Source organism: Malaclemys terrapin, chromosome 6, assembly GCF_027887155.1.
Source record: "Malaclemys terrapin pileata isolate rMalTer1 chromosome 6, rMalTer1.hap1, whole genome shotgun sequence".
In the NCBI taxonomy this organism is placed as follows: Eukaryota; Metazoa; Chordata; order Testudines; family Emydidae; genus Malaclemys; species Malaclemys terrapin.
In genome coordinates, this window is record NC_071510.1 from 83654844 (window position 1) to 83682634 (window position 27791).

Below are 27791 nucleotides of genomic sequence, written 5' to 3' on the forward strand. Positions count from 1 at the left end.
TGCAGATACACTGCTGGGAACAAGAAGACTCCTGCAGGGCCCTGATTCAGCAGGGGGAAAGTGCACAATGCAGGAGAAAGCTCTCCAGGCAGGGAGGCCTGGGAGTAGGGTGACCAGGCAGCAAGTGTGAAAAGTTGGGAGTGGGGGAGGGAGGGTAATAGGCGCCTATATAAGACAAAGCCCCAAATATCGTGACTGTCCCTATAAAATTGGGACATCTGGTCATCTTACCTGGGAGAGACCCTGCACAGGAAGCAGGCAAGAGACTGACAGACAGACCCTCAAGAAGGAGGAGGATGTGCCCAGCTGAAACTGGGGTGAAAGCTGCATGAGTCTGTGTTTTGTTTTGAAAGACTTTGTATTGGACTACTGGGAAAAAATGAACTAGGCTGGTGGCACCTGAGGACTAAGTAAGTGGGATCTCTTCTGGGAATTGTTTGGAGTGCTTTGTGAATTGTGCCTTTTTAAAAGACACCTGAAGAGATAGGACAGCCTGACAGGCAGGATGCAGCACAGCAACGTCTGTCCATGAAGGGTGCTCAACAGGCAATCAGAGGCCACACTGCTACACTCTGCAACATCTCATTTTCTGGCATTATATAAGAATAACCCATACTTTACTGTTTTAATGTGTAGTGTATAATAGGAATAATATTTTATATCCATCTAGGACAGCAGCTATTTTGTGTATAGTTCATTCTACACTTTGTGCCAGATTCTACAATCCCAATGGTGCTATCCTGGTATAAGAGAGAAGAATTTGGTCAACTGTACATAATAAATACTATATTTATGTATTCTAAGAGTATGTTGTGATGATACAAATCTTCCACATTATGAAATGTATGTTAATGTCCAGCCTATAAAGTACGTAAATAGAGCTCTATAAAGATTTCAGTTGAGAATTGAACAATGATGCTCTAATATAATTCCTAACAATGATTTAGTAACAAAATATAATTAAAGAATGAGCTAAAACATTGGCTGACATACACTACTACACTGCTGAGGTGTGAAATTGGTATTAAGGGACTTAATTGTTTGAGGAGTTCTCTCTGATGTGAGATACAGGAAATGTATACACTAAACAATATATAAAATGGAATAGACTGCAACCATTCACCTTTAATATAGAACCCAGGCTACTCATATCAAGAACCTGCATTCTACATGGACAGAACCCACTGTAGAATTCCACAGAATGCTAATTAGCAACAAAGATTCCTAATCCTCTTCTGCTTCTGATGTCTGAGATTCTGTGGCTCATTTTGGCTTGGAATCATTCCAGAACCATTTTTATTTTGAAAGCTGCAGAGTAGACCTTAAATCTAAGGCCTGGTCTACACTACAAACTTAGGTTGACATAAGCCACATTAAGTCGATCTAAAAATGTACGTGTCTACACTACTGAGTCCCTTCTGCCGACCTAAGTGGCCTGTAAAGTTGACTTCTGTACTCCATGTCCGCAAGAGGCGTAGCGCTTGATTTGACATCCACAGGTCGACATGGGAATAGTGTAGACACTGTGTTGTGTAATTTGAATGAATTGACCTCCAGGAGGTGTCCCACAGTGCTCCACTGTGGCTGCTCTGGAGAGCACTTTGAACTCCACTGCATGTCAGCCAGGTACACAGGAATCAACCACTTTCCTGTTAAAGCCCCGGAAACTTTGGAATTTTGGAGAGCTTGTTAGCACAACTGCTCATGGAGACTCCAGGCCGCAAATATGCTCCAGCATGGAGTACATAGGAGGTGATGGATCTTATTGTTGTGTGCGAAGAAGAGTCTGTGCAGGAAGAGCCCTGATCCAACAGAAGAAATGCTGACATCTATGCCAAGATCGCGCGGGGCATGGGGGAGAAGGGCTATACCAGGAACATGCAGCAGTGCCGCATGAAAATAAAGGAGCTGTGTCAAGCGTACCAGAAGACAAGGGAGGTGAAGAGTCATTCTGGTTCTGCCCCACAGACATGCCGCTTTTATGAGGAGCTGCATGCAATTCTCGGCAGCGATCACATCACTACTCCAAAATGCTCCATAGATACCTTCCAGAAGCCCCAGGAGACCTCAAGCAACGAGGAGGACATGGTTGATGAGGAAGAGGAGGAGGAGAATGGGAGGCAGGCAAGCAGAGATCCATTCTTCACAACAGCCAACAACTATTTAAACCTGGAGCCCATCCCATCACAGGACCAGTTGGCGGGGGAGCGTGATGTCAGGGAAAGCACCTCTGGTGAGTACACATTTCCAATCAGACTGGACATGCTATTATTTTTTATGTTTAATCTGAACAAAAAAGTAGGTGTAGTGGGTATCGGTGGCCACTCCAGCTACGCAGAGGTGCTCTCCGAAAAAGACTGTTTATGTGCATGGGGATGGCCTGGGAATCCTCCATGGAGATCTCTAGGAAGCTTTCATGGAGGTTTCTAGGATAGGCTGCCTTATTTCATCCACCACAGTGGGACAATTTCCCACACCACTCCAGTATTAACTCTATCGGCATCATTGCAGCACACAGCATAAGGACCAGGTCTGTACCAGATGTTTGCAACATCTGCTCCCTTCCGCCTCTGTTACCCTCAGGAGAGTGATATCGCATAGGGTCACCTAGGGGAAACGGGAGCAGTTTTCAATGCTAGCCCTTAAACCGCAAACAATTCAACAAGTAATATGACCCGTTTGGTGAAATCTGGATCACACAACCAAGCTTTCCTAAACATACATGGTTGTGGTTGGAAGGGATCACCGTGAATTGCAAGCAACATTGATAAAAAAAGGGGGGAGGGTGCCGCCATCCTCTTTGTCTCCCTTCCCCCTCCCCCAATCCGGTGTCGCTTTTGTAAAAAACAAACTATGTGGGGGGACTTTACACTGGTGCCTGACTTCAAGCACCATCCAGGTTGCTAGGGGAAAGGGGGCTTTTCTCGAGTTCCAAACTTTGATCCCAAGGATGTCTTCACAAAAACAGGAGCACAAGACCTCTCGCCCATGCCTCATGGCCTTACTCACCACGGCTGGAGCAGCAAATCGACTCTTGCAATAGCCAGCAGTTGTGATTATGTTGTGGCTTGCAGTGAAGTGTATTGAGGGTTTTTTTTTTAATAAAAAAAATTAACCTTGCACCAGAAACAATGTATGCATTATTAATGTTACCCTTGTGCTTTGCATTTCTTGCAGCTGAAACCTTGTCCATTGGTGCATTCTCCACACCAGGACAGAGACTTTCCCAGACTAGAAGGCAGAAAAAGAAGATTCATGAGGACATGTTCAATGAGTTAATGCGCACCTCTGAGAGTGACAAGATGGAGCTCAGAACATGGAGGATTACACTGTCCGAGAACCTGGACATGGACAGGGAGGACAGGAGAGCATGCAGGGAACAAGAGCATGCCACGCAGGAAGAGATGCTCAGGATTATGAAGAAGCAATCAGACATGTTGAGGCGTCTGGTTGAGGTTCAAGAAAGGCAGCTGGATGCTAGAGTCTCTCTGCAGCCTATGCTGAACCTGCTGCCATCATTGCCCAGTTCTACATCCTCCTCCCCCAAACATCACATGAGGTGGGGGTGACAATGGCGGAATGTTCGGTATCACTTGCACTCAAACCAGGGGAGGGTACAAGGACCAGAAGGCGCCCATTCCCACACCTTAATTGTTATTGCAGTGCATCTGTAAGCAAGCTTGCCTTGTTATCAGCCCTTTTGCCCCATGTTATCTTACTTTCCTCTGCTGTCTCTGTGTGTTTGTGTGCATAACAAAACTTAAAGGATTGAGGAGAAAAGGCTCTTTATTCATTCCACACACGGTGGTTGGTGGGGTGGAGTTTACAGGGGGGAAAATGCAATGGAGAGGACAGTTTGGTAAGGAACAACACAGATAAGACATTACTCTGGCTCATTGCTGAAACTGGTTTTCAAAGCCTCACAGAGACGCAGAACCCCTCAATGTGCTCTTCTTATTGCCCTGGTGTCTCGCTGCTCAAAATTGGCTACCAGGCAATCTGCCTCAACCCCCCACCCCAGCGGAAACTTTTCTCCATTTGTTTCACAGATATTATGGTGCACACAGCACGCAGCAATAACATTATGGATATTGCTTTCACTGAGGTCTAACCTAGTAAGTAAACAGTGCCAGCAACCTTTTAAATGTCCAAAGGCACATTCCACCACCACATTCTGCACTTGCTCAGCCTATGGTTGAACCAGTTCTTACTGCTGTCCAGGCTGCCAGTGTACGGCTTCATGAGTCATGGGAGCAAGGGGTAGGCTGGGTCTCCCAGGATCACAATTGGCATTTCAAAATCACCAATGGTTATTTTACAGTCTGGAAGGAAAGTCCCTGCTTGCAACTTTCTGAACAGATCACAGTTCCTAAAGATGCATGCATCATGCACCTTTCCCGACCATCCCACGTTGATGTCAGTGAAATGGCTGGAACCCCATCACGGCAAAACCATCCACTATGTCCTGCGTGTTGTCCAGAGTCACTACCCTTCTTAGCAGAAGTCTGTTAATGGCCCTGAAAACTTGGATCACAACAGATCCCACGGTAGATTTACCAACTCTAAATTGATGCCCCACTGACCGGTAGCAGTCTGGCATTGCAAGCTTCCACAGACTATCGCCACTCACTTCTCCACTGTCAGAGCAGCTCTCATTTCAGTATTGCTGCATTTCAGAGCTGGGGAAAGCTCTTCACACAGTTCCTGGAAAGTGGCCTTACTCATTCGAAATTTCTGCAGCCATGCTCCTCATCCCATAGCTGCATAACAATGTGGTCCCACCAGTCAGTGCTTGTTTCCTGGGCCTGGAAACGGCGCTCAACCGTATCAAGGTGATGCATGACTGTCACCAGCAACTGAGAATTGCTCCGCTCTATGTCTTTCAGCAGGGCTGCTTGTGTGGCATCACATTGTTCCACGCAGCAGCTCCTGTATTGGCTGTGTAAATACTGCAGGATAAGGTGTGAGGTGTTTGTAATACTCACAACAACAGTGTACAGCTGAGTGCTAAAAGGTGCAAAAAAGGCTTGGTTTGTTTGCCACTGATTTCAGGAAGGGAAGAAAGAAGGGAGGAAGGTAAGTGCAGCATGGGAGGCTAACGCCATGTTCCTATAACCACCCACGCTAACGTTTTGGTCCCATAAGGCACTGCAAGCCCAACCCAAAATTCTATTTGGCTACACGCTACATAGCTACCCACAGTGCAGTTCTCTGTGCGTCGATGCAAGCTCCGCTTGTGAGGATGCACTCCGCCAACACAATGAGTGTAGTGTGAACATGCAAAATTGACTTGCTTAAATTGGAGGCTCGATGGCGACTTACATAAAGTCGACATAACTTTGTAGTGTAGATATGGCCTAAACCTTGCTGTACTACATTACCTACCAACAACATTGATTGAGAGCTTATTGTTTATTAATAATTGCTTAATAACCTTCGCCACAGTTGCTAACTTTGTCAGTTTAAAAGATTTCATGTTAAATAATAGTCTACTTTCTATAATGACAACTCCTTTGGTTAAAACTCCATTACATGCCTCACTAAGGTGTTTATTTCAGTGATCTGTTCAGCAGAGATCTATGCAGTCATAGTTTTGTTATTTTAGATCTGGATAATATTTTTATTGCATCTTCTTTGATTTTGTCTGTTTCCTTTATTATATTGTTAGGAAACAACATAGGGCTACATTTTGCCTTGAATTATAACATCTGCAAGGAAAGTGTAGACAATGGTGACCCAAGGGCTGTCAGTCAGGGCAGAATTTGGTCTATACTGCATTCTTTTAAGAAAGTTGTGAAACAAAATTATATTACTGTATTATCATGTCTAATATTTAGTCCATCAAAAAATTCAGAAAAGAAATAATTAATTTTGGCCCCAATTCAGGAAAGAACTTAAGCATGTGCTTAACTCCCATTGATTTTAATGGGAGTTAAGCACATGCTTAAGCATTTTTTCTGAAAAGGAATGTTTTCTTAAATCAGGGACTATATGTATAATTCCCCAATTACTGGGGTATCAAGACACCAATACTGAATTTATATAAAATAGGGTAACTGAATTATTTGGTTCAATTAGTAGTTAAATCTATTTGGGGGGAAAAAAGGTTATTTACCAGTACAGTATCTATTGTTCTTCAAGACATGTTGTGCACATATACATTCCACTGCAGGCATGGGCGTCAGGTGAACCGTGTGCTCGGGGAGGCTAGCCCTTGGCCCAGCCTGCTCCTTCTGCCCAGGGCCCTGTCCCTCCTGTCCCCTTCCCCTGCCAGAGCCCATCCTGCCCAGTCCCGAGCCGCTAGAGTGCCTCCAGCCCCGGAGTGCCAGGTGGCAACTCTCCTCCCCTGCAGCCTCGGAGTGCCAGGCGGGCAGCAGGCCCACCCCCAACCCCAGCCCTGGAGATCCTGATTGCAGGCAGGCCCCCACTAGCCCAAGCCCGAGCCCTGGCCAAGGGGGAAGAGTCACAGCAGAGCTGTCACCGGTTGTCCTTTAATCCTTTCAGTGAGGCTACAAAAAGTCTGGGAGATGATCTGAACTACTTTGTGCAGTCCAGTTAAAAGGACAGAGCCTTCCACACATCCAAAGTACGAAACACCTCTTCAGCTTTGCTAGAATGAGGTTTAAGAAAAAAAACATTGGAACATGAATGGTCTTGATTCAAAGGTGGAATGCAGATACAACTTTAGGCATGAACTTAGGGTGTGGGCAAATGGAGCCCTTGTCTTTGTAAAATATCATGAAAAGTGGGTCAGCTGCGAGACCCTCTTCATACAAGTAACTACTGCCAAAAATGCTGTTTTCATCAATATCAATGATAAGGAAGTTGTTGCTAAAGGTTCAGAGGGGGAAACCCATTAAAAAGAGGACACGATAGTCAAATCCCATGAAAGCACTGGATCAGACAATGGAGAGTACATGTGGATGAGTCCCATTAAAAATCTAGATACAAAGGAGGTGAAAAGACAGAAAAAACATCTGGTTGTGGATATATCACAGAGATGGAGGCTAAATGGACCTCCACAGAACTGCTGGAGAGATCATATGATTTCAAATGCAGCAGGTAATCTAATTTCTGCACCATTTGATGACAACTGATAAGATTCAGCCTAGACTGAGAACTTCTCCATTGTGCTACATAAGTGGCTCTGGTGTCCTTTCTTCTGCTCACCAAAATAGCCTGGATATCTTGGAAGCAAAGTTTTTCCTCACTGCTCAACCAGAGATCATCCACGCCGTGAGGTGAAGTGATTGTAGGTTTGGGTTCAGTAAGTCACCTCAATCACAGGTACAGTTATGGAAGGTTGAACTGAGTCAATGCCTTGGCCAGGCTAGCATTATGAGGATGAAGATTGCCTTGACTCTTTTTAGCTTCCTGATCACCCTCAGATTTAGAGGGATGGCAAGAAATGCATTCAGCAGAAGACTTGACCAGGAAAAAGGAAAGCATCTGACAAAAGACAAGGGCTGCTATCTGCTCTGCAGCACAATTTCCTGCATTTATTGTTCAGTTAGTTGCAAAAATATCTATTAATAAATAATCCCACTGATGAAAGATCTGGTACAGATTGTCCTTGTTTATTGGCCACTCATGATGGTCTACAAAGTTTCTGTTGAGTGAATCTGCAATAGCATTCCTCCCCGGGGAAGGTGAAATGCCTTTATCAAGACATTGTTCTTTATGAAGACGTTCCACAGGTGCATCATTTCTTGGAATAACTGATTCGATCTTACACCCCCTTGTTCAGATAAAACAAAGTGGTAGTGTTGTCGGTGAGTACTTGAACCTGGTTGTTGATGTTGATAATGAACATCTCACATGCTTGCTGAATCGACTGAAGCTCCAATATATTTATGTGAAACGAAACCTCCTAATGTTTACAAAGTGCCGGAGCCTGAAGTTGACCCAGATGGGGCCCCTAACCATTAGTGGATATTTCTGTTTCCAGCACCCATAGTTGGTTCTGATGGCAGAAAGGGAACACCCTTTGCTGAATTTTCGAGGGTCCAACCACCAACTCAGAGACTGAAGCACTTGTGCAGGTAAGCAAATCAGCATGTCCAGAGAGTGCCTGTTTGGATGATATATTGTGTCAAGCCAGGCCTGAAGACATCTGAGATGAAGTCTGGCATGTCATATCACATATGTACACTAGGCCATGTGTACTAACAGCTGAAGACACAAGCACTGTTGTCCTTGTCTCCTGGGTTGGATTGGAGACTTTCAGACAGATAGATTATGGATTGGAATCTGTCCATCAGAAAATAAGCAATAGCGGTCATAGAGTCTAGATCCATCCCCTGAAATCTATTCTTTGTGTTCTTTGGGTTGTCTACATTCAAGTTTAGACTGAGATGAGAAAAGAGATGTCTGAGAACCATGATGCTGTTCTGGATGTGGCACCTTGATCTTCCCTGAAGTAGTCAATTGTCCAAGTAGGGAAACAAATGGTGCAGATGAGCTGCTACCACTGCCATATGCTTGGTGAACAATCCTGGGGCAGAAAATAGGCCAAAGAGCAGTACCGTGTACCATGAATTGAAGATGGTTTCTGTGACCAGGATGTATTGCCACATGAAAATAAGCATCCTACAGATTGAGGGCAGCATACCAACCTCTCATCTCCAGGGAAGGAATAATAGAAGCAAGGATAACCATCCTGAACTTGATATTCTTAAATCCAGAATGGGTTGAAGACTACCTTTTGGGAGATTGAGAAGAAGCGGGAATAGAAGACTTTCCCTCTTTTTCTGTTGCTCCCAAGACTAAAAGAGACCATACTTCATGCATTATCACAGCCTTTTGAGATGGGTCTTAAAAGGGATGGGAAAGATAGATTGGGGAAGTGGAGGACACCCAGCTATAGCTTGTAGGGTGCCCAGCTTCACAGCATAGAGCACCCAGATGTCTTAAGTAATTTCTGTCCATGCACTCAAAAAAAAAGATAAGGGGTTTCCAAACTGGGGGGAGGGGCATAGGTCCTGACTCCATGGGTGCTCTGGGGCTGGAGCACCCATGGGGAAAAAATGGTGGGCGCTGAGCACCCACCAGCAGCCCCCCATCAGCTCCCCTCCACTCCTGAAGCACCTCTCACCCACTGAAGGGCCCCACAGATCAGTGCCTCCACCTCTCTCCCAATGGCTCCCATCCACCAGTCAGCTGTTTCGTGGCATTCAAAAGGCTCTGGGGGGCAGGGGAAGAGCGAGGATGTAGAGCACTCAGAGGAGGGGGCAGAACTGTGCAGGAAGAGGCGGGGCAGGGGTGGGGCTTTGGGGAAAGGGGTGGAGTGGGGGCAGGGCTTGGGGCAGAGTCGGGGGTCGAGCACTCTCCGGCACTTTGGAAAGTCGGCGCCTGTGGGAGAGGTGTCTAAAAACTGGAGATGAGATATGGTAAGTATGCTGTCCTCGATTAACTGCTTTGAAGACAAAGCCTGGTGAGAAGGACCTGCTGTAGACGATGCTGATAGGCAATGCCTAGGAGGCTTACATCTCCATCTAGAGACTTCCTGAAGTCTCGGCTGATACAGTAGTAAGGTTTGTGGTTTGAACTGTTTCTTCTTTGAAGAGTCACATGAGACTCTTTTAATGTGTGCATGGGGTCATCAGTCTTTTGAGAAACAGCTTAGTGCTATTTCAAGCAGCAGGTCTTCTATTGTATTTTGGAGCTTTCTTGGGATGCTAGAGCCTGCAACCAAGAAGAGTGTCTCATCGAGATGTCTGTTGCCACTGAACATGAAGCTATGTTGGACATGCCAATAGCCAACCCGGATGGATGTCCAGGCAGTGAGGTGTCCTGTGGAAACTATGGCCAAGAACCATTCTTTATATTCTTCAGGCAACTTGTTTGCAAATTTTGAAATTGCTGACCAATTAATAAAAGTATAATTTGACACTGCATGATAAGGCTCACAGTGGTATAGGCATTTCTCTTGTATAATTCCATCTCTTAAACTCATTATCCTTCAGGGTAGCCTTCGAGTGCAACTACTTCAATTATTCATTTTCTACCACCACTACTGAGAATCTGGGTCAGGGAGTGTGAAGAAATAATCATATTCTGGTTGGGGAACATAATATCATCTATCCACATGTTTGGCAGTGGTTACAACAGAAGCCGATGTCTGCCAAAGGGTCTTACCAGGTTCTAGCAAGCTTCATTAATGAGAAGGACAACCCTTCCTGGGGCTGAAGTCTGCAGGATATCTAATAGATTGTCTGGATTGTCTTGCACAAATTCCTCCTGCAAAGAAGTAGCCATTCCCCTCATGCGTCTTCAAAGACCTTAAAGTCTTCAGGGGGAGGTGATGTTGACTCACAAGTGATGGTCTCCTCCAGAGAAGAGGAAGGAATATAGGGGAGGGATACCTAGGGTTTCTCTCTTGCTTCCACCTGCTCTGTGGGCTTCAATATGGAGGGACATTGTGGTTCTAAAGGAGGATCTTCTCTAGTAGCCACAGGAACTGGAGAAGGAAACTTCCTTCTGGACTGTGTAGCTGACAGAGATCCACAGGGCCTTGGCCACAGTCAGAAGACAGGATACTGGGCTGGATGAACCTTTGGTCTGACTCAGTATGGCCATTCTTATGTTCTTAAAATAGCCAATGGGGGTAGTCCAATTTTTGTACTGCCCATGGTGGTGAGCACCACAGCAGGGTATTTTTATGAGAAAACTGGTCTTGCTTTGTAGTTTGAGTATCCCTAGAGTGTGATCTATACAGAGATCTGAAAGCGCTTGGAGGAGATATAGGTCTACCATGCTCAGAGTCTGCAGAAAAGGATATATAACTTTCCTCAATGAAGGCGGGAGAAGTTCCTATGAGTATTGGTGGTGGTCTCGGCACTGGTGATAAATGTCATTGCCCCAAAGATATCAACATCAATGAAGTATCTGACAGTACAGTGGAAATAGATGAGACAGGTAGAATGCTAAAGGATGAGTTGATGTTGACAATGCTGGCGGAACTGATGCAGGCTACACTGAAGATGCAGGATGAACTGATGGTCCCTGGTGGTAAACAATATTGGTGGTACCCAGGCAACTCTGATTGGAGTTGGATGATGTAGCAAAGGTGACTCCAGCAGAGGAAGACACAACAAAGCTTTTGTCACGAGAAACACCTGCAGCATCGATCGCACAAAGAGTGGAGGTGAGTGCACAGTTGCTAAAACGGTTCCGGGGTTGAAGATCTCTCCAGTAAAGATGAAAGCACCAAAGTCAAGAGTCTCGGTGAGTGTTGGTGCTTACAACCAGACCTTGACTCAGCACTAGGATACTTTTTAGTGCCTTTTTGTGGGATGAATAGTGAGACTTCAATGGTCTATCAGTCTCATATGATTTTGAGCACTTCAAGAAGACCATAGAAAAGGAAGAGAATGACATCTCTCACCTGAATCTAGCTTTGGAGCCTGGGAAGCTGGACGGGCACTGCTCATGGAGAACTCTCCTTTCTCTCATGGTTAGGTTCAGACTCTGAACAAGGATACATTGCCTGTTTGAGAAGATGAGCTTTAAGAAAGAAATTCCTCTTTCTTTGTCCTCATCAGAAATGAGGTATAGATAGGACATTTGTCCTTCACATGTTCCTCACCTAAGCAAATTAGGTAACTTTTGTGCCTGTCACTGACAGAGAAAACAACCCTACACCTGGTACACTGTTTAAATTCTGGGGATTTCTGAATGACAAAAATTCTGCCTGTTCCTAGAGAAGGGCAACAAAGGTGTGACAAGATTATGATGATCAACAGATGGCTCAGGCAGTAGTGCTATAAGGAGGGCTTTGGGATGTATGGCTACTGGGAAGCATTCATGGACAGAGGACTATTCTCTCAGGATGGACTTCACCTGAGTAGGGAGGGAAATAGACTTCTAGGTTGGAGGCTGGAACAACTGATTAAGAGAGCTTTAAACTAGGAATTTGGGGGAGATGGTTGGGAGATGTCCAGGTAATCTCCACGCTGGATTTTAAAATTGAGAGGGAAGAAAACAAAGTAAGAAAGGATACAGCCGTGGGCATGAGAATGGACATAAGGAGGAAGGGTAGTGTAGATATCAGTCTAATAGGTGATACTGGCGGTAGAATGTCTGTGTCTAATCAGGTAAAGAATGTGAGAGAAGCCAAAGAGCAAAAATTAAGATGTTTGTACACTAATGCAAGGAGCCTAGGTAACAAAATGGAGGAACTAGAGCTATTGATGCAGGAAGTGAAACCAGATATTATAGGGATAACAGAAACATGGTGGAATAGTAGTCATGGCTGGAGTACAGGTATTGAAGAGTATGTGCTGTTTAGGAAAAACAGAAATAAAGGCAAAGGTGGTGGAGTAGCATTGTATATCAATGATGAGGTAGACTATAAAGAAATAAGAAGTGATGGAATGGATAAGACAGAGTCTGTCTGGGCAAAAATCACATTGGGGAAGAAAGCTACTAGAGCCTCCCCTGGGATAGTGCTTGGGGTGTGCTATAAACCGCCGGGATCTGATTTGGATATGGATAGAGACCTCTTTAATGTTTTTAATGAAGTAAATACTAATGGGAATTGTGTGATCATGGGAGACTTCAACTTCCCAGATATAGACTGGAGGACAAGTGCTAGTAATAATAATAGGGCTCAGATTTTCCTGGGTGAGATTGCTGATGGATTCCTTCACCAAGTAGTTGCTGAACCAACAAGAGAGGATGCCATTTTAGATTTGGTTTTGGTGAGTAGTGATGACCTCATAAAAGAAATGGTTGTAGGGGACAACCTTGTTTCGAGCGATCATGAGCTAATTCAGTCCAAACTAAATGGAAGGATAAACAAAAATAGATCTGTGACTAGGATTTTTTATTTCAAAAGTGCTAACTTTAAAAAATTAAGGAAATTAGTTAGGGAAGTGGATTGGATTGAAGAACTTGTGGATTTAAAGAGGAGGCCTGGATTTACTTAAAATCAAAGTTGCAGAAACCATCAGAAGCCTGCATCCCAAGAAAGGGGAAAAAACTCATAGGCAGGAGTTGTAGACCAAGCTGGATGAGCAAGCATTTCAGAGAGGTGATTAAGAAAAAGCAGAAAGCCTACAAGGAGTGGAAGATGGGAGGGATTAGCAAGGAAAGCTACCTTATTGAGGTCAGAACATGTAGGGATAAAGTGAGAAAGGCCAAAAGCCATGTAGAGTTGGACCTTGCAAAGGGAATTAAAACCAATAGTAAAAGGTTCTATAGACATATAAATAAGAAGAAAACAAAGAAAGACGAAGTGGGACCACTAAACACTGAGGATGGAGTGGAGGTTAAGGATAATTTAGGCATGGCCCAGTGTCTAAACAAATACTTTCCCTCAGTCTTTAATGAGGCTAATGAGGAGTTTAGGGATAATGGCAGGATGACAAATGGGAATGCGAATATAGAGGTAGATATTACCACATCAGAGGTAGAAGCCAAACTCAAACAGCTTATTGGGAGTAAATCAAGAGGCCCAGATAATCTTCGTCCAAGAATATTAAAGGAACTGGCACATGAAATTACAAGCCCATTAGCAAGAATTTTTAATGAATCTGTAAATTCAGGGGTTGTACCGTATGACTGGAGAATTGCTAATGTAGTTCCTATTTTTAAGAAAGGAAAAAAGGATAATTCGTGTAATAACAGGCCTGTTAGTTTGACATCTGTAGTATGCAAGGTCTTGGAAAAAAATTTGAAGGAGAAAGTAGTTAAGGGCATTGAGGTCAATGGTAATTAGGACAAAATACAACATGGTTTTACAAAAGGTAGATTGTGCCAAACCAACCTGATCTTCTTTGAGAAGGTAACTGATTTTTTAGACAAAGGAAACGCAGTGGATCTAATTTACCTCGATTTCAGTAAGGCATCTGATACGGTTCCACATGGGGAATTATTAGCTAAATTGGAAAAGATGGGGCTCAATATGAAAATTGAAAGGTGGATAAGGAACTGTTTTTTTTGTTTGTTTGTTTTTTTAAAGGGGCGACTACAACGGGTCATACTGAAAGGTGAACAGTCATGCTGGAAGGAGGTTACTAGTGGAGTTCCTCAGGGATTGGTTTGGGGACCAATCTTATTTAATCTTTTTATTACTGACCTTGGCACAAAAAGTGGGAATGTGCTAATAAAGTTTGCAGATGACATGAAGCTGGGAGGTATTCCCAATAGAGAGAGGTACTGGGATATCCGACAGGAAGATCTGGATGACCTTGTAAACTGGACTAATAGTAATAGGATGAAATGTAATAGTGAAAAGTGCAAGGTCATGCATTTAGGGATTAATAACAAGATTTTTTGTTATAAACTGGGGACGCATCACTTGGAAGTAACAGAGGAGGAGAAGGACCTCAGAGTATTGGTTGATCACAGGATGACTATGAGCTGCCAATGTGATATGGCTGTGAAAAAAGCTAATGCGGTCTTGGGATGCATCAGGCGAGGTATTTCCAGTAGAGTTAAGTACCATTATACAAGGCACTGGTGAGACCTCATCTGGAATATTGTGTGCAGTTCTGGTCTCCCAGGTTTAAGAAGGATGAATTCAAACTGAAACAGGTACAGAGAAGGGCTACTAGGATGATCCGAGGCAGGGCCGGCTCCGGCATTTTTGCCGCCCCAAGCAAAAAAAAACACATGCAGGGCGGCCGGAGCCACGGTGCAAACTTTCGGTGCCACTTACTTGGCAGCTCGTGGCTGCCTCCCCCGGCCGCACTGGCTAGCAGGACTCCCTGCGCTGCAGACGTGCCCCAGGCAACGGAGTGTGCGGCCCAGCTAGCGGGGGAGAGAGAGAGAAGGGGGGCGGCCAGGGCTTCCTTCAGCTGGGGTGCTCGCCACTTGGCCCCTCCCGCCACAACGCCTGCTGGGAGGGCTCCACACCACTCCCGCCTGCAGGTGAATTGAAGGTCGGCGGGGAGGGAAGGACGCGGGCTGCCGGGCTTGCTGCAGACCTGGCACCGGCTGTGGCAGACGGAGCGCGCAGCCCACTCCCAGCAGGGCGCTCCCCTCCTCCGCACCACCGCCCCCTACAGAGCGGCCGGAGCGGTGAACCGAAAAAAAGGGTGGCCATGCCACCCTAGGATTGGACGGAATGCTGCCCCTTAGAATCTGCCGCCCCAAGCACGAGCTTGCTCAGCTGGTGCCTAGAGCCGGCCCTGATCCGAGAAATGGAAAACCTGTCTTATGAAAGGAGACTCAAAGAGCTTGGCTTGTTCGGCCTAACCAAAAGAAGACTGAGGGGAGATATGATTGCTCTCTATAAATATATCAGAGGGATAAATACCAGGGAGGGAGAGGAATTATTTAAGCTCAGTACCAATGTGGACACAAGAACAAATAGATATAAACTGGCCATCAGGAAGTTTAGACTTGAAATTAGACGAAGGTTTCTAACCACCAGAGGAGTGAAGTTCTGGAATAGCCTTTCAAGGGGAGCAGTGGAGGCAAAAGACATATCTGGCTTCAAGACTAAACTTGATACATTTATGGAGGGGATGGTATGATAGCATAATTTTTGGCAATTAATTGATCTTTAACTATTAGCGGTAAATATGCCCAATGGCTTGTGATGGGACACTAGATAGGGTGGGATCTGAGTTACTACAGAGAATTCTTTCTTGGGTGTCTGGCTGGTGAGTCTTGTCCACATGCTCAGGGTTTAGATGATTGCCATATTTGGGGTCGGGAAGGAATTTTCCTCCAGGGCAGATTGGCAGAGGCACTGGGGGGTTTTCGCCTTCCTCTTCAGCGTGGGGCATGGGTCACTTGCTGGAGGATTCTCTGCACCTTGAAGACTTTAAACCACAAGTTGAGGACTTCAATAGCTCAAACATAGGTCAGGGGTTTGTTACAGGAGTGGGTGGGTGAGATTCTGTGGCCTGCGTTGTGCAGGAGGTCAGACTAGAAGATCATAATGGTCCCTTCAGACATTAAAGTCTATAAGTCTATGAGTCTATAAGGGGTAACACTGGTTTCATGGCTCATTACAACCACCTGTAACATACACCTGCCTGCTAATCTTTAACGGTCTACTTCAAACCACTTTTGCATAACAATCTAACTCGTATTGCCCACTCCATCTCAAGTGATCTCCTACAACATGTGTTACCCCTTATCCTTAATTATCTGTCACAACTTGTACTCAGATCAGACTCTCTGATTTCTTTTGCCAGACTTGAAGAACTGTATAGATCGAAAGCTTGTCTCTTCCTCTAACAGAAGTTGGTCCAATAAAGAGTATCACCTTACCTATCTCGTCTCTCTTAAACTATACTAGAACTAACATTAAGTCAACTATAACTATACACAATAAGAGAAACTCTTTCTTAAAGCTGGCTAACAGAAGCTCAAGACCTATGCAAAGCTTCAACTCCTTCCACAGGCAATAAGAAGAAACTGAGAAGGCGGCAGTGGCTATTCCCCTTTTTATGCCCTTGGTTCTGCATATGAGGCCAGAACATGCATCGCCTAGTGGTAATTCTGGCAAAAGTCTCTGACTTGAGTGTACTAGGTGCCATATACCTGCAGTGGAAAATATATGTGCACAAACACTCAAAGCAGAGCTAACCTTATCATGCAGACTTCTCAAAGCAGATGAGTTCTTTACATTGTTCAGAACCCTTCTTTTTTAAGTGAATACTTTACAAGTCGTATCACAAAGGGAGCATATCTTACAACATTTACTTCAAGAAGGTACAAGGGAAGGTTCCATTAAGTAATTTCTGTTCCCTCTGGCACACAGGATAGTTGAAGTCTTTCCCCTCAAACCCATTTACTCTTCTCCCTGTTCTTTCAAGGGCCATTGTTGGTATGTTCCATTCTGCCATATTGCTATTCCTATGGGTGACACCAGATGCAAAAACAATGGAGCATTGGGAATTTGAACAAAATATCTACTATAACAAAAATAAGGATATGAGCTCTTGATTACTGAAAAATGTTTTCAAGGGTCAAAAAGGTACTGCTTTACTAAGCAGTGGGAAACATATACTGTAGCCCAGATACTGGGTTGCAGTCATCTGCTAAGTGTTCAGTTTATATTGGTGACTACTATATTTGCCAATATAATACTCAATATACTGCAGTTATATAATACCTCTTCTAATGCTTCTTCTTAGCTTGTTACACAGATCAATGCGAGGATTCTCTAAATTCTCTTCTATGGATCCAGGACTTTGCTCGGGGGAGGAGGGGCCCTTGCTGAGGTCCAGTGGTATTTTGCTAGCAGTGGGTGGTGGGGATGTGGCTGGGCTGTAAATTGAGGTAGGACTGCTGGCAACAGAGGAAGTAGAGAGATCTAAAGCCCCTATTCTTGAGTTCAGTGGTGAATTAGTCAATGAGAGTTTTCTGGTTTTGACAGGTGAGGAAGTTCTAGAGAGTGACAGTGGAGGAGGAGATGAGAATTTGCGACAAAGATGTGGTGACTTCCCATCAGCCAGGTGTTCTCCTCTGTTGTTTTGACTGGTAGCAAAAAACAATTCCAAAGACCTATGAGTAAGACACAAAAAAAGCAAAACTAATATTAGTGAGTACAAACAGATTTAATGAAAAACATTCACAAATGCACTCTGCGTGAACAACATATTTATATTATTTGCTCCTGAAGGCCAGGGCATAAAACTAAAATATATTTATACATCATGTATTGTAAAAAAAAGTTCCATTCCCCCAAACCACCCCTACCTCTGATTATTTACATGGTGGAAAAGGACCATTCTAACAATAATCTCATGACAGAAGAAGAAACAGAGTTTACCTGACTGGAATGGAGGTGAAAGGCCTTTTGTATATATCTGAGAGTTTCTCCAGTACAACGGTTGCAGTAGTAAATATACGGTAAGTATGCAGGAAAGTATTAAGAAAATCAATACTAAGAAAGCGCAAGTCTGTTAATCTCTCCAAGAGGCGTTCCACACTTGCATAACGAATTTGGGGCACTTTGCAGGAATTTAATGTTTTGCTGAAGCAGATATCAGTGTCATCTCTATGAAGACGAGCATCAGATCTACATAATAAATTATAAGAACAAGTTTCAAAAAAGTAGATTCTTTACTGTCCTGTAAATATATAATTTCTAATGCACCCATCACCATAGATTCAATTCAGCTATACTGTATTTTCTGGGTTTCTAACATTACAGGAAAATATGTAAGCTAAAAAATGCTTTCATTAAATTTCATTTTACATCATGAAACCTTTTTGTCACATTCAATTTTGCAAAATTGTATTTTGTTCAGTTTTTACAAAAAAATAAATTTGCAGGAGAGAGGAGTAGACTAAGCTGAGTGTTCCTTTAAAAACATTGGCTGATCTTTTCTGCAGCACTTTTGGTTCTTTTAGGACCCACAGTCAAGATATTCCACCTAACTTCCTCCCTGCATTAAGTGGAAAACACAATTTTTCTTTGTTAGGCTCTTACTGAAGTGGCAGAGAAATTGTTTGATTCATCAAGTGCATACATCTGAAACAATAACACACTTTAAAAATCAGTACACTTGCAAAGTCAAATAGAGAGGAGACAAAATCTCTGAAATATGATATTGACCTCGGGTATGTTGGTATTATCCTATCAGCTTGTTCAGAATGTGAGTTCTTTGGGATGGGGACTACGTCTTTCTTTATTTTTCATAAAATGCTGAGCACACTGCCAACACTAAATAGGTAATAGTAATGTTTGTATTGCAGAATCGTTAAAAAAAATCAAAATAAGAAAAAAGTCCATTATTTCTAGACAGTAAAGAAAAAGTATCAAACCTAATATTGATCCTCCTGATATGTACCAAAGAGAGAGACCCACATGCTCTCCTTTGCATACATCAAGGTGCAGAAAGGGAGAGCACCATTGATATAAGGTGCTGCCGAGAGACCTGTAGGCCCAGAAGGAGAAATGACCCAGTGGCAGTAGTCACAAAGGACTACTGACATTCTGTTCTATTTCTTAACATTTATAGTGGATAGAGATAAATAATGTACATGTGACAGAGTAAGGGAACTCAGAGGTACTCCTATATTATGATTTTGAAATCAAGTACTGAAAATTGCTACCTACAAATAAAAGTGACATTTCTAGGAAAAATAAATGATTAAAAGAGAGCGCTGGGGGAGGAGGGACAAGGGGGAAGTGTATTTCTAATTAATGATGTTACCTTGATGCGATCTGTTAAATTTATGGCATCTCAAAGATGGGCACAGCAAGGAAAAGAAAAATTTTAGCTGCTATAATGAAGTACATTGACAAACTGTACCTGTTTGTACTTGCCTAAATTTTGCATACATTTTAAAATGTAATTAATAAAATCATGAGCAGTATCACAGAGAATAAATATTCCCAGTATGATAATGCTTCAAAGCTAATCATTTTACATTTATTCATCTGAAGGAACAAGAATGCACACAATTACAGAAATACTTGAAAGTTAGAGCTTTCCTGAATACTAGTCTGTACTGTCAATCCAAAGTCTGAAAAAATCATGAGTCAGGTCCCCCGCAAAATCATGAGCTTTTAAAATGGTATATATTTTGGGATGTAGGATTAATCCCATTCAACAAAACTGGACAAAATGGTTACATTTCAAAGTTTCAATCTGTCCATCATGTTAAGCTTTCAATAATAATAATAATAATAAAACCCTACATTATTCCCCTGTAAAAAATTTGTTGCACTTACTTGATCATATGTGGCACAGTGACTTTAGAGTTTTCTTCAAACACTATGGTCATTAAACCATTGCATCTTATATTGTCAACACACTGTGAAAATGAAAGTCAAGAATCATAGAAATGAAAACAATGTAAAAAGAATATAGTTTCACATTTTCCTTCATCGCTGTAATCCTAAAACATTGTGCTCAGAGGGTGTGAACAGATAGCTAAAACAGATTTTTTTTTTAAATAAATAAAGCTAACAACAATGAAGAAGAAACTACAATGGATGGGATTCTCCAGTCTGCCCTGACAAGTTCACTTTGCACCACTGATGCATTAAAGTCAATGGATCTACGCCAATGTACACAAACTGATGAACTGGTCTACACAGTTTGATAAGCTAAAACTGTTTGTAAACTGTAAATGAAGTATGCTTTGATTCAACAAGATTAAAACACCTCCAACGTACCCTGTGGTATTTTTAAGATCAATAAACCTAGGTGTATTGCAAGGAAATTAGAAAGATTTATAGACATGCTTGGCAAGATCCTCAGCCCTGCTCTGATCCCTTTATGCTCAGTAAGAGGGCCAGAAAGATGTAAATAGGCTCTATGAGCCCTAGATCCAGCTACGGGCAAATTTCCTCAGTGCAGGCACTACGAAAGAGGCTGTTATGGCTGTCTTCTAAAGACTCCCTTGCAAGTCCTAGCACAAAGGGTGTGCTGGGATTGGGGCTGGGGGCAGGAAGGGTATGACTGGGGTGGAGCTGCAGCACATAGCACTGCAGAAGTTCTGGGCACTGCTGCAACCCAAAGAGTAGTCCAGAGAGGCTGCTGTAATTTAGACCCCAGGGCTGTCTAAATTATGCAGCCGAGGATCAGGAGGACACAAAGGTGGCTTAAAGCCAGCAAACCCCATTTCCCTCTGGGCTTCCTTTCTAAGAGGTGCAGTGCAGAATCTCATCCACAGAGTATAATTTCTGAGGTGCCCTTAAGCCAAAGATAAATGACAAACTTTGTAGAGATTTCTTAAAGAAATCTTAAGGTCTGCAGCTAGTGCCTGTCCCTTATAAGATCTGCAAGTCTATCCATCACCACAGACTTTAAAAGGTTTGGGCATAGAAATTATAGGGCTGATGAAATGTCCATGGAGGTCAATGGAGACATTCCCACTGGATTAGGCTTGCAATGCCTACTAACTGTAAGCTCCACATGGACCTCCCATTTTTATGATGCTTTCTAATTTTATTCATCTAGTGCCATAAGTATATATATATTACTCCTTCATGGTAATATATATTGAACTGAATGGAAGCACAATGAATATAAGTACTGGCTTTGAAACATCTCATAACAAATGGGTTATGATCTGATGGGTTATGCAGGAGGTCAGACTAGATGATAATAATGGCCTTGTCTGGCCTTAAAATCTATTAATACCAAATCCACATATGTATAAAGTGCATTATTTGTATATTAGTTTTTTGTTGTGATTTGAAAAGTTCATCTACGGAGTATAATCCAGTCAATGTTTTGGTACTGGTTTTATCAAATGGGTTATTAAAAATACAAAAATATAATATATTTAATGGAAATAACCATTTTTTCCTGTCCAGATTAGCATGAGTTGGGAGTGTTGCAGCAGCCACCTTTTTAGCTCCTGGGGTGAAAGTGTCTCATGCAATTCACCCATGACCCCTCTAGCCAATTAAGGAGTGGTATTGACAGTCTCCACAGATAGACAGACGTCCAGTCCTTAGCTGAAAAGATGACAGCTGTGAAGTAGGTAGTGCCGGCTTTACAAGTGGGCAACGTGGGTGACCGCCCAGGGTGCCATGGTTAAGAGGCAAGGAGCAGGGCAGGCTTGGGGTGCAAGGTCACAGAAGGGAGTTTGGGGCAATGGTGGGGGGAGAGGCAGTGGGGGCCGGGGGCAATGAGGGGAAGCCTGGGGAGGCTTATTTAACATGGCATATTTTTCACGAGAAGAATTTGTTTCATAAAACATTGCACAAAATTAATTGATCTGTGATTACTACACTACCTATGATCACTGGGAACCAGGTAAGGAAAAAACACAAACAGAACTTGAATAACAAACTGAAACAAATAATCTTATGCCATTTGCATGTCAAAAATATACAGTAAATTGATATGCTACTAACTCGAAGGGTAAAATCCTGGAGCATTGAAGTCATTGGGAGTCTTTCCATTGACTTTAATGGGATCAAGATTTCATGCTAAGTATTTTACCAAAATCCTGAACAAATCACTAGCCTCCAATTCTTATTTTACATTCACAGATTTCATAATTGTATTCTTGTAATGGCTCTAAAGTCAAAAGTCAATGATGACACTGTCAGACTAAGATGAATATGTATAAATTCAGAAGAGATGTTTTTTCCCATTACAGTAATAAAACTCAGAACAAATTTGGGACATAATTCTGTCCTAGTTTCACCAGTCAGTGCAGTTAATTCAAATTTATCCTGGGGTAATAGCTGAATTCATCCCTTTATGTCAAATTCTGCTAGCTTTACTCACTTGATTCCCTTCAATGGGACTACTCATATAAGCAAGGCAAGCATGATTGGGCCTTTCATTTCAGAGAGCTGCAGGTTCTGTGCTGTGATACATAAAGTAATAAAAACTGATAATAAGGCAGCTCAGTATAGTATTAAAGCACACTGTCAACCTTTTTATAAATTGCCATTTCCACATTGTTGCAACAGGTGCTTGGCTTTCTGCAAGTTCTAGTATCACCAGCAAATTTTCATCAAATCCCAAGTCCAATAAGAACTAGAAGTTCTTCTACTCCTAGAATTGGGAACCTCCATTTCATTTCACCCCTTATCTGTGATGGACTTGCCATATCCTACTATTAATTTATTATTGTTATTATTATAAATTATTATTTAGGAAGGACATTTGTTATATAAAGCTTGGCAGTGATGGTTATGTATAGTTACAGTTGTCATATTCTTTGACTTTGCCCTTCTAGCAACAATTTGCAAGATGTCTTTGGGCATTCTCTTGAGATACATAAAAATGTAGGGAAAAGTCTCTGAATGTTTACTTCAGCACAAAGGCAAAGCAGGGAAGAATAAGCTATAGTCAAACTCTTTCTCTTCCCGAGGATACAGAAGTTGGGAAAGACCCATCAGTTAAATAAGCTCTTTAACGCCACAAAAAGACAATCTGAAAACAAATTAATGGATCTCACTACTTTCACTTAGGCAGAAACTGGCTACAACAAGATTTTAAATATGACAGTTGTCACTCTTTCAGAGTCTTGGTAGCCTGGGTTCACCGCCCAGACTGTTAAAATATGACAGGAGAGGTCAATGCTATAAATAAAAAAAACAAGCCTTAAAATACACTGTTGAGAAAAAACATAAAGACACCAATGCTTCAGATCAGTGCTGGCTGAGGTAAAAGGTGAAAGTATATGGCTAACAGTTCTCACCACAAATACTGTATGTGAAAGTTATTTAATAATGCAAAGAATTAGGAACGGTTGTTGATGTGGAAGGAGTGAATTTTTCTTCCTGATTCTGTGATTCCTAAGACATATTATTGCTATTTTTTTGCTCAGTAACTTGTCCGTGGCAACAGTAGAGTGGATAACTATATAACAATCATAGCACTGCCATTTGCCAACAACTCATTTCCTCATACTTGCTCTTCTTTCTCAATACATTTTGATTTTCTTTATTTGTTCACTAAGTGAAAAGTAAAATTCAGGGTCTAAATTTAAAGTTGTGTGTGTGCATTTGCACACCTTATTTATAAGTGCAATACCCCTGACTATGCACACAACTAGACTAATCATGTGCACTAAGGGCAACTCAGTATAAAATTGCTCATTTGAGTGCCAAGCTCCGCACATTTTTGCACACCTAATTAATTGCACACATCTGAAATAATAAGATAAGATTCTTATTGTTTGCCCTTTCCATTAGTATGGCCCCATGCCCTCCTTCAGAGTAGTAGTAGTGGGTTAAGAGGAAAAATCACTTATGGGCAGTTTAGTCAATAATTGTCTACTACAGGGTTTCTATGCAGCTGGTCCTGAGCCCTGTCATGGACAAGAAACTGAGCAAGAAGCCCTACTAGTCTTATCCAATTTGGCAATTCTTATTCAATTTTCATCCTAAAACTTGTAACTTAGTGGGAGTTCCGTGGCATTCTCCCTGGGCTCCTTTATTTATTATCTCTTTCACTACACCAAACCAATAAAACAAATATGAATGTGAGGTCCTGAGACTGCATTACTGCTTTAAAGCAATTATACCAATCCCTACAATGCATGTGATTTTTCACATGAGGTCTTTTTGCTGCTACATGAAACTGCCATTGAAAGGATCTTTGAATTTATAGCTTTAAACATTTGGCTCTTGAAATTGAAAAGAAATAGGTCGATATTATAGCTATATATTTTTACTTTATTGTTATTTATCCAGTGTAAGAACTCTGGATAAAATTTTCAAAAGCATGTAAGTGACTTAGAAATTTGGAAGTTTAAATGCCACTTGACTTTCAATGAGACCTAGGCTCCTAAGTCACGTAGGTCTTTTCAAAATTTTATTTATCATCTTATTTATTTTATTCCAAAACTTTTATCCAGACCAAAACAATTCAGAAGGTTTCTTTTTTTTAAAAGCAATTTCAAACATATTAAGCAGATTCACTTACCAGAAATGTTGTTATAGGAGAACATCAAATTTCAAACTGAAACTTGCCTTTACGGTGATCACTAATCAATTATTCCTTGTGATTAACAGAGGGCTGAGAGAGCTCTAAGTCAGGACGATGGCACTAGTTGAAATTGCCATCTCATATTTTTATATGCAATCATCAAAGATAATTCCTATGGCTACGATTAGATATGGTATAAGCAAGTGCAAACTCTTTTGCTGTGTATTCAACCTCTGCCCCTAAAAGGTTTCTAGCAATTCTTTAACAGGTTTCCTAGATGTAAAAATATAATGCTCTTTTTAGATGATGTCCACATCATTAAAATATATTAAAGCTTTTTCATTTTCACTCATTCACAACAAAGTGAATCACCTGCAAGCTATCATATTTCTTACTTGTGTATTATATCTATTCATCTAATTTTCTTATCAATTTGGAGGGAAAAACAAGTTAATCTTATTCTCTTACTCTTTGGAATATGACACATATACATAGCATGAGATGGAAATGGAATGGAGACATTTTCCTCCTGATTCAAGAGTCACAAATAAATTATTTTTCATTTAGATTGCAGACAGCAGTACCTCAAATTAACAGGTCTGACTCTTCTTTTTAAATCAAGAGAGAAGTCCACTCTATTACTTATTAACAGCTGGTAAAAATGAATGCCAGTTATGTTACATGGGTTATTCATCTGCCTACTCCACATTCCTAACCACATCTCTTGCAAAACACCTTTCTGCCTTACACTAATGAATCCTTACAAAGCAAAGTGTAAAATCTCTGTAAAAATAGGCAAAGACTTGTTTTCTTATGTATTCATCCTAACAAGTAAACCCTGGAAAACAGCAAAAGCTCCTTGAGATTAGTTTGAAACACACAGCAACTGATATTACGAGTAAGAAAGAAACAAAAAAAATAAAATAAAGTAAGGAAAAACGTAAGTTACCTGACTTATATCACTTGTCCACGCAGCCTTTTCCTGTCGTGAAGGAGCTAACAGTACCACAGTATAAGGAGGAGCATCAGTAGGTTCAACCACAATCTTGAAATCAAGGTGACCAAACACTTGCCCAGAACCTTTTGCTTCACAATCCGGGGGAAAAAACAAGCAGTTGTGATTTAAAAGCTATATGTCAAAGAAAGTACTGTTTACATTGACACTAAAAAGTATTTTAAACCTCCCTCTGCCAAACAACAACCACTACCCTCCAAAGCAGTGACCACATTTTCATGTACATCAAGTACAAGCAAAGTTTGGGAAACATGAATACACGAGTACTAATGAATGGGTGTTGCTGTGAATTACTACACTTTCCAAATGACTAAATAAGGCCCTAATCCTACAAATATTTCTCCATGTTTTTTATACTTTCAGCACATGAGAAGTATCATTGAACTTAATGGAACTATTCTTACACTCAAAGTTCACCCTGTTCCTAAATCTGTGGGATTGGAACCAAAATGAATAGTCAATTTAAAAAAGCAAGGTAATATACTTTGTTACTTAATTTGAACAACATGGCAGTTACAATTTACAGGGTCCAGAACAAATTTTTCCACAAGCTCAGCCAACTCTTTCACCTCCCCCTGATCTCTGATAAACCTAATTATCCCTGTCTTCTTTCAAGCCAGGATTTTGTTCAGTTAAGATCCTCAAGTGTGAAATTCCACACAAAAATCAGAAAAGAATTTGTTACACTGGTTCAGCTATTTACTTGAAATTTTATCATCAGCAAGAACAAAACACACATTTTTAACAAGAGTTTTTACATGCAGTTTTAACACTACTTCTCAGGCTTAACGAAAAGGTAAAACATATCATTTGCTGTGCTGACAAATAAACAAAGGGTAACACTTTTTTTATAAAACTGCTTTGGAGCTATAATTATATAAACAGTTTAAAGCAACTTACTATCATCATCACTCACATCTGGCTCCTCAATCAGCGTGCACTCTGTTAAAGAGAGAACACCCCCTGTCTATAGAAACAAAGACAATTTTTCAGTAATCTGGGGGAGGAGTTACCCTTCTCATTAAAGTTATTTTAAAGATTCCTTAGAATTTAATTTTAGAAAGACCCTTTAATTTGAGAGTTTAGGATGCAGAATTTTTTTGAGAAAAGAGACCATTATCAGAAACAGGAGGGGAAAAGAAAATATAATGTATAGTGGGATTTTCCACATTAAAATAAATCAATAAAATATTCACTTGTACAGAAATGTCTGTTGCCTTTCCCTCTCTCTAATTTATCCCAGCACAGTTAGATCAATTGGATGATATAATCAAAACACCTTAACCTTCACCCAAAAGTGTGAATCAGGACCTTTTATGAGGTTCCACTAAGTTTAGTTTACATTCTACAGTACTGTACTGTTCGTGTGACTCCTCCCTTAGTGGTTTCTGCTGTGATGGAAAGTGAAAGTACCTACAGAAGAGATGGATTTCATTTTTTCTGACCCATCTGAAACCATAAAATACTAGAAATCTGAGAAATCTTATTCTTGCAACATTTCTAACCAATGTCTTTCTGATTAGTTTGAATAAACATTCAGAGCTAAAGTTTGCTCCAGTTTATGCCCCATAGTACCCCACCAAAAGGATTCCCCACTGGGTGTAAATCAGTGCAAACTGTCCCCCCCCAATTTGAACATACTGTACTTATTTAAGTATGATGCTTTGCCTCTGACTAAACCCAATCCACTCCATAAAAGCTTGATTGTGTCCCATGCAATTTAATTATAGATTTCTTAAGAAGTTCAATACAGTAGAGTATGCTGCTGCAGGAAAGCAGAATTGATTTTTCTTTAAATTAGTTTTAATCCAGTTCTGTAAATTACTCCTTGGGAATTCTACTGAAGTGGATTGGTTGACACCTCTACTAAACAAAGGAGAGGAAAGTTCAGTACCAGTTTACATAAGTATTTGACACTGTCTCTAACCCCAACAAATTCAAACTAGAGAGTTCCATTTAGAAACTTGTGTTCACTGAGAGTTTTGGCTGAAAAAGGACTTCAGAATTCAGCCCCTAAGATTCAAATATGTAAACAGTTTATAAGAATACTAAACACACACTGAACATTATACAGACCGCAGCAGTTCTATTATACCTACCAGAAGGAAATGAGAATCCCTGTCTGCAATGATACTCTGCATGCTGTGACCAGGGGAATGATGCCATGAAGTTAGCTGGGGCTTCTTGGTATCTGACCTTTCATCCTCCTATATCCCTCCTTTGTTTCTCTGTTAGGGCTAAGGGGTTTGACATCTCGGCCAATTAGTTGGCTTTCTGGTGACCGCAAGAGGGTGGCAACAAGCCCACAAACATGTGGATTTAAATAAAAACACTTGTTTTGTAACTGTTGTTCTTCGAGATATGTTGCTAATGTCCATTCCATTCTAGGTGTGTGCGCACCCATGTACACAGTTGTCGGAGACTTTTGCCTTAGCGGTATTCGTAGGGCCGGCTGTGGC

The 27791-nt window shown here is 41.6% G+C and overlaps 1 protein-coding gene across 3 annotated transcripts in view; it reads right to left on the reverse strand.

Annotated features, from left to right (window-relative positions):
* The window catches only part of RASGRF2 (Ras protein specific guanine nucleotide releasing factor 2), a 203488-nt gene that overhangs the window by 89855 nt on the left and 85842 nt on the right, over positions 1 to 27791 (reverse strand). For all 3 annotated transcript variants that reach the window (XM_054032561.1, XM_054032560.1, XM_054032559.1), the window contains exons 11-15: positions 26233 to 26299; positions 25267 to 25403; positions 19646 to 19728; positions 17735 to 17983; positions 17075 to 17466 (exon numbers count right to left, since the gene is read on the reverse strand). In XM_054032561.1, coding sequence (XP_053888536.1) covers positions 17075 to 17466; positions 17735 to 17983; positions 19646 to 19728; positions 25267 to 25403; positions 26233 to 26299 — 928 coding nt within the window. The remainder of the gene's footprint in view (positions 1 to 17074; positions 17467 to 17734; positions 17984 to 19645; positions 19729 to 25266; positions 25404 to 26232; positions 26300 to 27791) is intronic.